The sequence below is a fragment of the Pseudoliparis swirei genome, chromosome 15, assembly GCF_029220125.1.
Source record: "Pseudoliparis swirei isolate HS2019 ecotype Mariana Trench chromosome 15, NWPU_hadal_v1, whole genome shotgun sequence".
Classification (NCBI taxonomy): domain Eukaryota; kingdom Metazoa; phylum Chordata; class Actinopteri; order Perciformes; family Liparidae; genus Pseudoliparis; species Pseudoliparis swirei.
Genome location: NC_079402.1, coordinates 16,362,067 through 16,377,032, shown reverse-complemented (window position 1 = coordinate 16,377,032; position 14,966 = coordinate 16,362,067). Strand labels below are relative to the sequence as shown.

The following is a 14,966-nucleotide window of genomic DNA, read 5'->3' as shown; positions in this document are numbered from 1 at the left end:
ATAGATGCCACACACACACACACACACACACACACAAACACACAAACACATACACATTTCTACCCAGCAGGCATGCAAGGAAAAACTCAAACTCTCTCCGAAGCCTAATCTCCCAGAGCCGCGGCGCTAGACGAGTGCATACATCAACGTCTCGGAGTTCCAGCTGCTCTGGCTTGCTACTTTTTTAAGGAGCAGACGCACAAAGCTTCTCCGGGTCGGTCACGTCCCGCTGATTGCACTCGGCCGCTGGGATGGATTGTGACTTAGACTCCCTATCCAAACCCCCCATCTTTCTCCTCTCAGATAATAGCTGGAGGTCTAATTGCACAGGTAGGTTGCACAGGTCTTGTTTCCATCAGGTTGGGCTTGGAAGAGGACAAGATGGGTGGATGTGGAAGCAGGGGACGCCCTGCTGACGGTGCAGGCTCTGGTTCTATCAGCCCCCCCCCGAAACCCCCCACCCATTAGGGGAGGCCGAGGGAACAGAATGGATGAGAGTAAAGCCCCGTGATGAAATGCAGCCGTCCCCTCGCTGGTGGTTTAATGAGGCTGAGGTGAGGTACGCCGGCCGGTCGCTCTCTGCTTGTTGCGGAGCTGATGCACATTTAAACAACCGTAAACACGAACGCGTGGTAAACACGGACAAACGCGTTGCTTCTACAAGCGTCACATGTCCCCTTGGTGCCGGTACGATGCTCCCGGCCTCCCCCCTCCCTCCCCTCCCCTCTCCTCCGAGGATGCATGTTAAATCAGATTAATCCGTCCCCTCCTTTCACTAATTAGCTGTCAGAATAATTGCTGCGGAATAATTAAAGAGCTCATTGAACCCCCAACAGGTTGCACCGGCTGTGACGGCCGCGTCGTGTTTCTCTGCGTGGAAGCACGTAAAGGTTCAGGCGCGATGACTTACAGCAACGGGAACTAATGGAGGGCGAGATCTGGACGCTGCTGTGAATCATTGCTCGCCATCTCTTAAACACAACAGAACATGCACGACGTCTCATCGGGGGTCCGGTTCCATCGTGGTCGGCTTCATGATGGTGTTTCACTCTTTCATGATGTCAAATACGTTACTTTGCTTACGCTGTCTCTCTGAACGTATCTGTATTCTGCCCCTCAACAAATATTGTTTCACAAGACGGGCTTCGTGTTTTTTCCAGGCGGGGTGGTGAGATGGCCTCGGCGCTCATTTGCTGCACTTCTCTCCCCATTTAGTTTCACGCCATTGCTTTTCTTCTATCAACTCGTGCTCTGCCACCCACTCGTTGTGCTGCACTTTTTCCATTTGTCCCGCTCCGAGAGCTTATCCCCTCTCTGGCTAGCAATCGCTGTCATTTTTTATTCATTTATTTTTTGACTAGTCTCGCCTCCATTTCTGTCTACTCCTCTATTTCACCATATGTCTCTATCTTTGTTTTTCTCTTATATATTTAGCATTTCTATTTATATATATACATATATATATATATATATTTGATATATATATAATATATATATATCATGAATATGTATATATATATTATATATACACATTTAACTATATGTATTTATATTTATTTAAATATATATATATATTCATATATTCCCTTATATTTATTTTACCATATATTTATAAATATACATATATATTTATATGTATTTATATATATCAATAAATAAATAGTCATTTATATGTAAAAATATTTATATATATTCTCCTGCTCTCTCAATTATCTATATACATTGATATTGTTTGTATTAGTCTAAATATATATATGTATCTATATATATTTATTTATATACATATTTATCTATATATATATTTATATTTATCTATACATATATAAAAATAAATATAGCTATATATCTATATATATATTTATATAAATATATATATATATATATATGGGGGTGCAAGTGACTTTTTCTTTTTGCTCTGTCGCGATGTGTGCGCACATGCCGGCATCGGAGCTCAACGGCGAGCGAGACGGAGAGCCGAGAAGTGATAACGTGACACGTAGAGACAGAATGACATGCTGCTGTGTAGAGACGATCAATTTCAGATCGGTCAAGTACGCAAAGGCGCGAAGTAACACAAGTGGCATTACGCATTGTTGATTATCTTCGCGCATGCGTACCTGCGTACCAGTTATGTGCACCCCTGTATATATATACAGATACACACACAAATATACACACATGTACTCCTGCTCTCTCAATCATCTCCTATGAGCCCACAGTCGCGGCTAATTAAATGCTAACCCTTTTGAGGCTCTTCCTCCCGCGGGGTTTAATCTGGCGTTCATATCCGTCCCCTTCCCGGCTGATTGTAAACCAGGAAACAGGCCGTTAATATCTGCTGACCTTTGACCCTTTGCATTAACTCCGCGAGGCTCTGGCAGGCTGACTGAACTAGAGAGAGAGAAATGCAAAAAAGAACCGGAGCAGTCATCGGGCGGTGCGTCTTCCTCCCTCTCTCTTTTCCTCTCTGCCGTCTGTGTTCCCTCTCTCCCTCTCTCCGTTCTCCAGACTCCATCCATCAGGGCGAGCGGAGAAGTGAAAAACCCAACAAGCAGCCACTGATCAATCTGCCTCGCCCACGGGACTCGCTCCTCCTCAGCGCCTTATTTACTTTACGAGGATGGAGAGAGGAGAGGAAAGAAGGAAAAGAGGAGAGGAGCTTTTTAATCTGTCAGCTGTGAATATGCCGCCGGCACAAAGCCTCCCGCGGGGAGGAGAGAGGGGGGGAGGAGGAGGAGGAGGAGGAGGAGGAGGAGGAGGCAGCGGCGTGGAGTCACTATACATCCTGTGTGTGTGTCTGTCAGCGCATGCAGATGTCGTTTTCTTTTCCTCATGTCCTCTTTCCTCGAGTCCTAACTCCTGGAGTCCTCTCTCTCCTCGAGTCCTCTCTCCTCGATTCCTCTACTACAGTCCTCTCTCTCCTCGAGTCCTCAAGTCCTTGAGTCCTCTCTCCTTGAGTCCTCTCTCTCCTCCAGTCCGCTCTCTCTTTTCTCCAATCCTCTCTCCTCGAGTCCTTTCTCCTCGAGTCCTCTCTCCTCAAGTCCTCTCTTCTCCATTCCTCTCTCCTCAAGTCCTCTCTTTCCTCGAGTCCTCAAGTCCTCGAGTCCGTCCTCTCTCCTCCAGTCCTCTCTCTCCTCCAGTCCTCTCTCTCTCTTCTCCAGTCCTCTCTCCTTGAGTCCTCTCTCCTCGAGTCCTCTCAAAGACGACAAAGGTACGACTGACTCATGTTTGTCTTTGCTCACGACGCCTCGTGCTAATCTATCCACATGTATGGCTAGAAGGGAGGGAACGAGTAGAGGGAACGAGTAGACGCTCTCCCAACGCCTCTCCCTTAGCCATGCTCTCCGTTAGCATGGCTATCCGTTAGCATGGCTCTCCGTTAGCCATGCTCTCCGTTAGCAACGCGTATCCTCCGAGTTCACGCCGGAGTTATTTTCTCCCGCTTTTCCCGGCACTCCTGAACTTCACGTGGAGGATTTTTTTGTCATGGTGCCCTTTGAATACTTTTTTTACATTTGTACTTTTTTACATCCAGCAGCTCATCCCCGTTTCCCTTTTGAGTGTTGCATTGCATTGTGGGCCGGCACCGAGCATCCACAGCACGCTCTGTGAACACCAACTGCCTTCTTCATCATTTTTTTCCCTCAGTGAACGCACAAAAAAACAAAAAACACCACCTTCCTAAAATAGGTACGCGGCGGCATTGAAGTCCGACATATTATTTCGGGGGGCGGAGACGATCCGGTGCGACCGGCAACGCGCCGACGTTAGCGAGTCTCCGGCGGTGACGGCTGTTCTTCAGGATGCTGGACTCCGTGGTCAGGAAGTCGCTCTCTAATTATCCTCTCCCTCCATCGTTGCCCCGGGCGACCCAGTCACGCCGCAGGTGGTAATTATACAGGTGCGTTAATGGCCTGACTGGGACCGAGGGAGGCTGTCTCTCTCTCTCTCTCTCTCTCTCTGTTTTCTTCCGTCTGTTGTTCAGGCCTCTGATTGGATTAGACAACGACACGTGAGCGCTACCTCGGCACGCCGGTCCCGTCTTCTTCTCCTCCTCTGATTCGTACTCTTCATTCAAAAGCTTTTTCTTTTCCCGACCTCTTCTTCCCCCTCCTGATCTTTTTTTTTTTTCCCGGCCTAAAAAACTATATTATTATGTGTTATTTTTCTGTTTTTTTTGTATTTCTTTATATATTTTATAAATCTCAAAACTTGCAGTCAGCCTGTCGTTTCTTTCACCGCATCTCATTGGTTCACATCCTCTCTCGCTCTTTAATGCCAGCCAACAGTTGCCATGGAGACAGCGAGGTGCTTGGGGATGGTCGGTGGGAAAGGGGGGGGGGGGGGGAAGAGAGTGTGATTGTGCAGATGTTGGAAGAAGTAAACACACACACACACACACAGACAAAAAGAGGAGCGAGGAGAAGAACTAATAAAGGGGGCGTGGCCGATGCACGCCGACGTAATTACTGTTGTGGTATTTCTTCCTAAACATGGCCGGCCTGCTCATTACATCATGACATCATTACATCATTACATCATTACATAGTCTCCTTGCATTCAAGGAACATTTCCGTCGACGACCTCGTCCCCAATATAAAGATCCATACTCGCGTTATGATGCACGACGCTCGGCCTGTAAGCATCAGAGAACATGGTCTCATAGTCTCTCGCTCTCTCCCCTCCCTCCTCTCTCTCTCTCTCTCTCTCTCTCTCCATCAGGGCTTTCTGAGCCGCCGGCTGAAGGGGTCGATAAAGCGCACCAAGAGTCAACCCAAACTCGACCGCAACTCCAGCTTCAGGCACATCCTCCCCGGCTTCAGGAGCGTCGACAACGACCGGTGGGTGTTTAGGATCTGGCGTGTGTGTTGCGTTGCCGTGGATACGACCTCGTGGGTTTCGGGACTGAACCCTGACCCTCTAACTCACTGTTTCTCCCCCCGTCCTACTAACCAAACTGCCCCCGTCAAGTTCTCTGTGCACAGCAGCGCCCCCTTGTGGTGGCTGTGATAATTGCCGGTTTGCCGACTTCCTGTTTTCCTCCAGTTCAAACATTTGCCCAAATCCCCCCGGACGACGGCGTCGGCAACGCTAGCTTAGCGGGCTCCGGATCACCGCGATGGCCTCTTTGCCGCACCCGCGCCCGACGGGAAGGCGGCCCAATGGCGTTCCCATCTGTTGAGATTAATTAACGGGAGGCGCTCCGAAGAGACGTTCCACTCGCTCTCGCTTTTCAAAACCCCCCGCCGGCGCCGAGCCACCGCTGCCTCTCCTCGTTAACATCACTGGCGGCCATTGTTCGGCGTGGAACACGGAGTACCGTCGCCCCCCCCCCCCCCCCTGGGTTTATCATCTTTCTTCCCGCCGTCATCTAATACTCTAACCTCGCTCCCGTTCATCCATTTCAAAGTCACCACTCTCCAATTTCATCCTCGCTGTCCTCTCCCTCCACACACACACACACACACACACACACACACTCACAAGCACACACCTCCCTTTTCTCTATTTTTCAGACAGTATTTCCCCCCCCGCTGATAAAGCGACGGGCGGAGAAAGCAAATATCGGACAGGAAATTGGACGTTCAGGAGGCGTCTTATCTCGCCTAAACCCGCGTGCACACCCCCCACCCCCCCACTCTTAATGCAAATGCACACATTGACTCCTGTATATATATATATATATATAATGACAGGTCTACCCTGAACATGTCCTCGTGTCGTGGAAGGAGGCGGGCGGGAGTCGCCTCGGGGCAGGAAACACTGCGCAAGAAGGCAGACCTGGGAATTGGCAGAAGAGCGATGATGAGACGGAGGAGAGATGATGGAGGGAGGATGAGAGGAGGAGGGGAGGAGGAGGAGGGGAGGAGAGGAACCTGACAAACTCCCAGATGTGCAGCCTCTGATGCGAGGGGAAGATTTAGAATTCGCTGTACGTCTCACATAATGCATGTTACTTTGTTAAGATTGTGTTGTGAGAGCAGACGGGGCCTCACACACACACACACCTGCAGAGTGTGTGTGTCAGCTGTGATGACATCGTTAGGCCATGTGGCCCGAGTCGGTCTCGGGGGAGCGACCTGCATCCGAGGAGCAGCTGGACTTCTAAAAATGAAATTTTGATATGTGTTAATCGGAGGCACACACACACACACACACACACCTTTTCAATAAACACTGGGCAGCTAAGAACATAATATATATTCATCAGTGCAGGAAGGTAGTCGTATCCACGTATATTCCAATTCATGTGGAGGACATTGTTTTAGTCAAAGGCATTGTTTATATTTAAAGGGACAGTTCACCCTAAATACGTAACGCTTCCAAGTGTAGTGCGGTCTTGTCAAGCTACATTGTTGTGTGTTGCCGAGCTTTCTTTTGGAGGTGTTTATTACCGTCTCTCTCGGAGCACTAAAAACACATTTTAAAACCTCGACAGCGACGTCTCTCTCCAGACATCACGACCGGCTCGTGGTAATTCAAATGCTTCACAGCGAAGCCCTCCAATGGTTTAGACCTCTGTGTAATTTGAGTGTTTGTGGAGCTGTGGACACCGCGGTGACTCATATGTTCTTTGTGGAAAGGTTGCTTCTGTAACTTGGCAGGAAATAAAAAAAAATTTTTTTTTTTTTTTTTTCAGACTGAGCATAAATATATATATATATTTATTAGGGCTGTCAGCGTTAACGCGTTAATCTATGCGATTAATTTGGCCGCGTTAACGCACTAAAATATTTTAACATTTTAACATTTTGCTATGCTAAGGAACAGAGTGGTAATGAAATTAAGAAAGGCTAAGGCAGATTTCTTCCTGACTGTAATAGAAAAAGCGAGAGGTAAAACTAAAATGGTCTGGGATCAGTTACACAAGCTAATGGGACATCCCAACAAAGTAAGGAAGCTGCAAGAACTTAACATTAATGGTAAACTGTCAAATAATCCAGTTGAAATAGCAAAAGCTTTCAATCACTATTTCATTGATTCTGTTGCTACCATTGCTAAATGTTTCTCCCCTGAGATTAGACCTGTCTGGACAGTAAATACATTGGAGCCAACTTTCATCATAAGAAATGTCACTCATTCAGACGTCACAAGAATAATCAGTTCTCTTAAACCATCCAAAACTAAAGATACATTTGGTATGGATGCCGTAATGCTCAAAACTCTTACCAAAACACTAATAAATCCCATCAGCAATATCATCAACCTCTCAATCTCTCAGAACATGTTTCCCAGTGTTTGGAAGTCGGCTGCTGTTATTCCAGTATTCAAAGAAGGAGATCGCCTTTCTCCCTCTAATTACACTGTAAATCATAGTATTCTTTTGTCCAAATTGCACAGTTACAACTTCTCCTCAGGTACACTTAAATGGATGGAATCATATTTGCTAAATAGGTCACAGTCTGTCCAAATTCAAAAACATCAATCCGCTGCCCTCCGCTTGTCCACAGGTGTCCCACAAGGATCTGTCCTGGGCCCATTATTATTTTCCTTATATATTAATGATCTGCCATCAGTTTGTCCTCATTCCAATATTCAAATGTATGCCGATGACATCGTCATTTATCTGCATGGCAGCAATTTGGGAGATGTAGCAAAAGAACTCACTACATCCATGGCTAATGTGACTACTTGGTTAACGCAATGTTGTTTACAACTCAATATATCCAAAACTGTGTGTATGTTTTTTACCAAAAGAAACTCTGATAGTGTAGAACCGGATGTTTTTGTATCTGGGGAGAGGCTAAAGGTTGTATCTGAATACAAGTACCTGGGAGTACTTTTTGATTCTAATTTGTCTTTCAAATCACAGGTGAAAAAAGTTTGTAATCGGGTAAAATTCAATCTATCCAATTTCCGATTCTCGCGCAACTACATGTGAACAGAGGCAGCTAAAACATTCATGCATTCAATGGTTATTTCCCATATCACCTACTGTTTAACAACCTGGTCACATGCTAGTGCCACTACGCTCAAACCATTACAGTCATTATACAAGCGTACGCTCAACACCCTTGATAAAAAAAAAAGTTCTGTCACATCACTGTCCTATACTAACACATACCTGCAAACTTGTCACCTTTCGGTGAAATTCACCGTTTTGAACTCAAAATAGGTCATCCACGTGAATCGTGGCGATCCGAAGAGTTTTTGTTTTTGGGCCGCTGCCGTTGAGATTGCAGTGAGACGCGGAGAAAAGTGTGAAGTGGTGCTCTTCGCAATAAAACATCTTTGATGGGACGTGTCGCGTCTCGGCCAATCAGCGTTCAGATGTCCACAGCGTTTGGGGGTTCAGGTTAGCTTGAATGTTAGCCCGCTACATCTACTCCTGTCACGCTGCACGGTGTAGCGATGCTAACAAAGTACCCGTACGTTAAACACGATGTGATTTAGCATATCTTTAGTATCGATACTTCATTAAGAGAGCGATCAGAGCGCACGCGCTGCTCCGTGTCGAGCTGTCTGCGCACACTGCGCTGCGCAGCTCACAGCGAGAGAAGTGGCGCAGCTTTAGAGACTTCGGCTTAAAGAATAAAAAGATGCCAGAAGTGAAATGTTTCAGTCTGTAAAGTTGTGTAACTCTCCAGCTGCTCATCCTGATGAACTGTGTATCATCTGGTCAGAGACTAACGGCCTCATAGTGTATCATCAATGCTATGATGGAACCATGTAGTTTCATTCATATCTGGCTGTATTAATACTAATATTACTGTCATTTGTTAAGTGTTGAAAAAGTTGGTAACAAGTGAACCATACAGATGTTTTATTTATTACTATTATAGATAAATATACCAGTCTAGTAATTATGGTACCATATTGTTTGTATGGTGTATTGAATTCTGGTATCGGGTATCATGATATTTATGGCAGGTATGTAATATGTATAGAAGTTATAATACGAGTATCGTGACAAACAGGTAGAGACAGAACAGATTCAGGGAAAAGTCCACGAGGACTGTTCAGGAAAAAAAAGGAAGTTGGTTCATGAATGACTTTAACCATATTATATATAATGACAATGTATATTTGTTATTACTATCATTATAGGGCTGAGTCAGAGCGGAGGACCTTTTGTTCTTAAACTGTTTATTATCATTATTTAGATTTGTGGTCAGAACAATAAAATGACTGTAGTTGTGGTTCTAAAAGCTTTGAGGCTTCAAACAACGTGGATGTGGTGTGGTGACAAAAAAAAAATCACCTGCACCCCCCCCCCCCGTTGTCACTTTTTTCACCCCTCATGAGTTTGCAGGTATGCTAACAAAATACAACTTGCTTAGTTGGGATAACTTGATTAAATATGTGCACGTCTGTCTGATGTACAAAATCATACATGGATTGACCTCTCCTCTCAAACAATTTGTCACCACACGAACTGGATATCGGCTCACAAGAGGAGCAGCGAGAGGGGATTGTATCATCCCTCTCAGGAAAAGTGCTTTCAGTCATGCTGCATTCTCAGTACAAGCAGCAGTTGACTGGAACTACATTCCAGTATATATCAGAGATCTACAATCATTCAACTCTTTTAAAGCAGAAACAAAGAAATGGTTCATTACTACCCAGCTCTGTCAGCACTAGACTGTAACGGCTCCTCCCTCCTCCATCTGTCCAGGTTGGACTTTCACTTTGTCCGTCTGTCAGTTGTTGTCTATCGGTCTGTTGTCCGGTCTCTGTATGTCTTGACTTGCTGGTCGGCCGTTTACTCCACCTGCGTGTCTTCTCTTGTCGTTCACCTGTTTGCAGTTATATATCACATTTAGTCTTTATGCTTTTACGTTGTATCTCTGACATTATGTTTTTATTCTGTCCATTTTAACATTGTTCTCCCCTATTTTATTTGCTTTATCTGTAGATTGTATTTGCAATCTTATGTTTTTAGTAGTGCTGTGAAAAATAACGCGTTAACTCAGTTAATTAAATTACAGGTTTAACTAGTTATTTATTTTTAACGCATTTAACGCATGCGCAGAATGAGCTTCCAATCCGTCTGTTGTTGGTCGTCTCTCCAGCAGCGTGTCATTCTGTCTCTAGTGTCGCGTTAACACGACTCCGATCTCCGTCTCGCGCGCCGCAGAGCTCAGATGCCGGCGTGTGCGCGCACATTGGGACGAAAAAAAGTCACTTGCATCCCCCCCCATCAACAACTCTTCTCTTAGCTCGCGCAGCAGAGCTCCGATGCTGGCGCGCGCACTGGTGGGCAATGCAAGGCTCTCAAGTGTCACGCATTGAGCGTGAGACTCACGCATTTCGGTCTTAACTCACGCACTCCCGCCACACATCGTATTTCTCACACTGAAAAAAACTCTCGGGCTCTTTAATGTTTTAATGCAGGGGTGCTCAATATGTCGATCGTGGTCGCCGCAGAGCTTCAATGCCTTCGATGCCGGCGCGCGCATCGCTCTGTCTGACGAAAATTACAGGGTGACGGGTGGAGATTTCCCCCTGTTATAATAGGAGGGGAAACACTGGAGTTGATAAGCGTGTCTTCTTGTCTGATCAATACGCAACTGTGAGGTGCGCGAATGGACAGAGCGGCCAGCTGCTGATCACTCACTCAACGAACAGACGTTGGGAGCACCGAAGACCCATTTTGACCCAGGAAAAACCCTGAATGTATATATGGGATTAATCATGATTAATCCACAGAAATCTGTGATTAACCTGATTAAAAATTGTAATCGTTTCACAGCCCTAGTTTTTAGGTTTGTTCTTAACATCAGCAACATTGGGACTACAGATGAAAAATAGCCTCTTGGCTAACTCTGGCACATTTACTGCAATCTTTTTATCAATGTGCACTGTCCCTTATTAAATAAACCATTTTTTATTTTTTTATTAAAAAAATAACGCAATTAACGCAACTTTGTTTACTTCCGGTGTGCGTTGAAGTTTTTACACTCCCCTGAGTGTCAAACCGCGGCAGTGCGGTTTAACACTGTTTCCGTTTTTAAAACAATTATTTCTCCGCGAAAATAAGGAGCAGAAATCAGTTTAAATTTGTGGATTAATCAGTCGGGTTTCCTCCTGCTCCTCCTTCCTCCCGTCTGCACCTCCGATCCACAGACAGGGTTGCCAGGTCTGTGTGACAAAACAAGCCCAATGGCCAATCAAAACCAGCCCAAAACCAGCCCAATGGCCAATAAAACCAGCCCAATATCAGAACTCAAAATATGCCCATAACTCCTTCATGATGCCCCCCTGAGATAGGAAAGTGACCCACTGCGAGCGTTGTCGACGGGGGGGCAACACTTCAAAAGTAGCCCAATTCCGCGAGAAAACCGCGGACCTGGCAACACTGTCCACAGAGAAACGGAGGGGCGACGTGTCGGGTGACGCGGCGCGGAAATAACTCGTCACACGAAACCTTCAATCCGTTTGTCTGTCAACATTTTGAGAAAAAAACAACCAATGAACACTCAGTAAATCACAAAGGACCTCCCACCTCACAGATAAGGCTCATTAGCAACCTGTCAGTCAGAGGACAGAGAACACGGCGCGAGAACAATGTGCCTCAATATATAGAGAGCCGAGATTGTTCTGGAATGTTTGATGTATAATACGTGGGTATGTGTCACATGAAAACGCCTTTAAAAGGTGAATTTACATTTTTTTGTAAAATGGAGACATGCCCCCAGCCTCCAGAGGGTTAACGTGACATATGTGAATGTCAGTCAGTTACCAAGGCCACTGGTTCTGCTGTTGTTCAATGTTAAAGATGACAGGACCAATGGGGTCTCAATATACTTCTTTTTTTTTACTAATCTGGATGTTTCACTGAAGAAACAATTTATCATCCACAATATTAAATACCTCGCTGGCACTTTATAGGTAGGAGCCTCTTTGAAACACAGCTCTTTGTGAAGTTTTGTCTTTAAAAAGAAGGAAACAAAACTTTTAATCGCGATTAATGAATTTCAAAATGTGCGATTAATTAGTTACTTTTTTTAAATCGATTGACAGCCCTAATATTTATATATATATACTGTATGAATATATATATTTATATATACTGTATGTATATATGTATATACAGTATATATATAAAAAATTCCCGCTCTATATTTATATATATATATTTAGATAACAAAATCTATATGTATATATATATATTTATGTATATATATATATTTATATATATATATATATATTAAAATAAATTATAAAACATTTTTAAAAATCTCTCTCTCTCTATATATATATAATTTTAAAAACTCTCTTTATATAAAAAGAAATGTTTTTATATATATATATATATAATGAAATATATATATATATTAAATACAAATATATATACATTTATTATTTTTATATTAAAAAAAGAAGATCTGTAAACTTTTCTCCGGATCCAATCTTAAAGACATCTTCACACTGCGAGTGAAACTCTGCAGGAACTCTTTATTCGTCTCTTTTTTATTGATGAGTTTAATTTAATTCCATGATTGAAGTTCTGTGTATTAATTTGTGCGTGATCACAGACGTCTCCTCGGATCATGAAACCACGGCGTTGACCCCGATGTTGTTTCTTTAAATACCTTCAGACGTCCCTGCTGTGTGAAACTCTCAGCACCGCTTTGTTGATTCCAGTGTTTGTGAATAAAGAAAACAAATAATTAAAAAGAGTTGCCACACTGGGGGGGGGGGGGGGGGAGTGAGAGACATAAATCCAATAAAGTGATGCCATTTAGAGTTATTAACTCCTGTAAACATTCCCCAGGTGTGATATCCAACCTTCTCTACCCCACGTCTCACTTACTCGCTGACATTCACTTTTTGTTGCCCTGACAACAACATCGCCACGCCTGCTAACCCTTCATGTTATGACCCCCCCCCCTCCCCCCCCTGTTATTCGTCACTTTGCTGTCGTCCTATTTGCTCCGTTCATGTTCTAACACTGTTGTTCGCTCCGTTAAACCCGACGCTCAAAGACTCGTCCCTGGATCTCTCTCTCTCTCTCTCTCTATATATATATACAGGACTGTCTCAGAAAATTAGAATATTGTGATAAAGTTCTTTATTTTCTGTAATGCAATTAAAAAAACAAAAATGTCATGCATTCTGGATTCATTACAAATCAACTGAAATATTGCAAGCCTTTTATTCTTTTAATATTGCTGATTATGGCTTACAGCTTAAGAAAACTCTAAAATCCTATCTCATAAAATTTTAATATTTCCTCAGACCAAGTAAAAAAAGATTTATAACAGCTGAGTGTTTGTCAAGGCTCAGGAAACCCTTGCAGGTGTTTCGAGTTAATTAGACAATTCAAGTGATTTGTTTAATACCCTACTAGTATACTTTTTCATGATATTCTAATATTTAGAGATAGGATATTTGAGTTTTCTTAAGCTGTAAGCCATAATCAGCAATAAATCAGAATAAAAGGCTTGCAATATTTCAGTTGATTTGTAATGAATCCAGAATGCATGACATTTTTGTTTTTTTAATTGCATTACAGAAAATAAAGAACTTCATCACAATATTCTAATTTTCTGAGACAGTCCTGTATATATATATATATATATATATATCTCTCCATCTCTGTCTCTCTATCTATCTCTATCTCTGTCTCTCTCTCTCTGTCTCTGCCTCTCTCTCTCCCTCTCTCTCTCTCTCTGTATGTCTCTCTGTCTCTCCCTCTCTCTTTCTCCCCCCCATCCTTCGGCGCTCTCCTCTCATAACTTGCTTCCTCCCCCCTTCCACTTCCCTGATGCTGAAGGTCACGTGTGTGTTGATCACATGTGACCTCATCACCCAACACATGACCACACACACACACACACACACACACACACACACACCACGCTGTCATCCATTCATCCCCTGCGCGCTCTTCTCAAATGATTCTTGTGTTTATTGGAGAGCGACGACAGTCAAACACTCGGCTGCAGATTTGTTGTTTGTTGTTTTTTCTCCAATGAGAATAAAAAAACCAACAACAACAACAGCGGCTGTTTTCATTCTGCTCGTTGCGGCAGTGTAATTAGGGGGAGGAAGACTGCATCTCTCTCTCTCTCTTTCTCCCTCCCTCTCTCTCTCTGGCATCGTTCCCCGGCTCATTTGCGATGCATCAGCATGATCCTCCGTGGATGAACCGGAGCTCTCGGGGTAATAATGAGCTCTGCATCTAAAACCAACGACTCTAGTTGGGCTTGATGCCCCCCCCCCCCCACACACACACACACACCCCTCACCACCCCCCCCACCCCTTTGCCATGACGACTTTATTAATTGAAGGGCGCTGTGTGGCGGTGGGTGTTTTTTTTAAAGGTTACCTCGTCCCGGCTTTCATGGAGCGAGGCCTCTTCATGTGACCTCTGACCCGCTAAGAGGGTCTTTATAAATATATTTTATTGTTGTTATTTAGTTTCAGTGCTTCGCCAGAGTAAAAGAAGTTTGATGGATTTTCAAGGTCCCCAAAGTATCTTAATAATTAACTACATGATGTTCGACTAGTTCGCGTGAAAATGGCCCTACAAGCGTCTAAAATGTATAGATTTATTACAATCCCAGAAAATGAACAAGACGATTGTTTCGTATAAATTCTCTGGGATTTTTTGATTTTTAAAATTATTTTTTGTTTCAGTGTAAAAGAAATTTGATGGATTTTCAAGGTTCCCAAAGTAACTTAATTAATAATTAAGTACATGAACTAAGATGTTCTAAGACTCGACGTTCACGTGAAGATGTCCGTTGAAGCTTCGGAGTACGTAAAAATAAAAAAAATCTATTTTTTAAATTACAATCCCAGAAAATGAACAAGAGGAGTTGAATGCACTTCGACATTAACGCCTCCAGTTATTTTTTTAATGGCCTCTCTTTCGTTTGGGTACTTCCTCGCCGCCGCAGGCCGTCGTCTCTTCAGTAGTTTCATCCTCGCGGCCGCAGAGACGGCTGTTCAGTTTTTTAAGTTCCAGCGTAAGTGTGCGATTATTTTAAAGTATTTGTTTTGTTTTTAGTTTCTG

The 14,966-nt window shown here is 43.8% G+C and overlaps 1 protein-coding gene across 1 annotated transcript in view; it reads left to right on the top strand.

The window, feature by feature from the left end:
• Positions 1-14,966, top strand: part of dab2ipb (DAB2 interacting protein b) — a 66,293-nt gene that overhangs the window by 13,799 nt on the left and 37,528 nt on the right. The window contains 1 exon segment of the mRNA XM_056432602.1: positions 4,723-4,841. Within this exon segment, the coding sequence (XP_056288577.1) occupies positions 4,723-4,841 (119 nt within the window).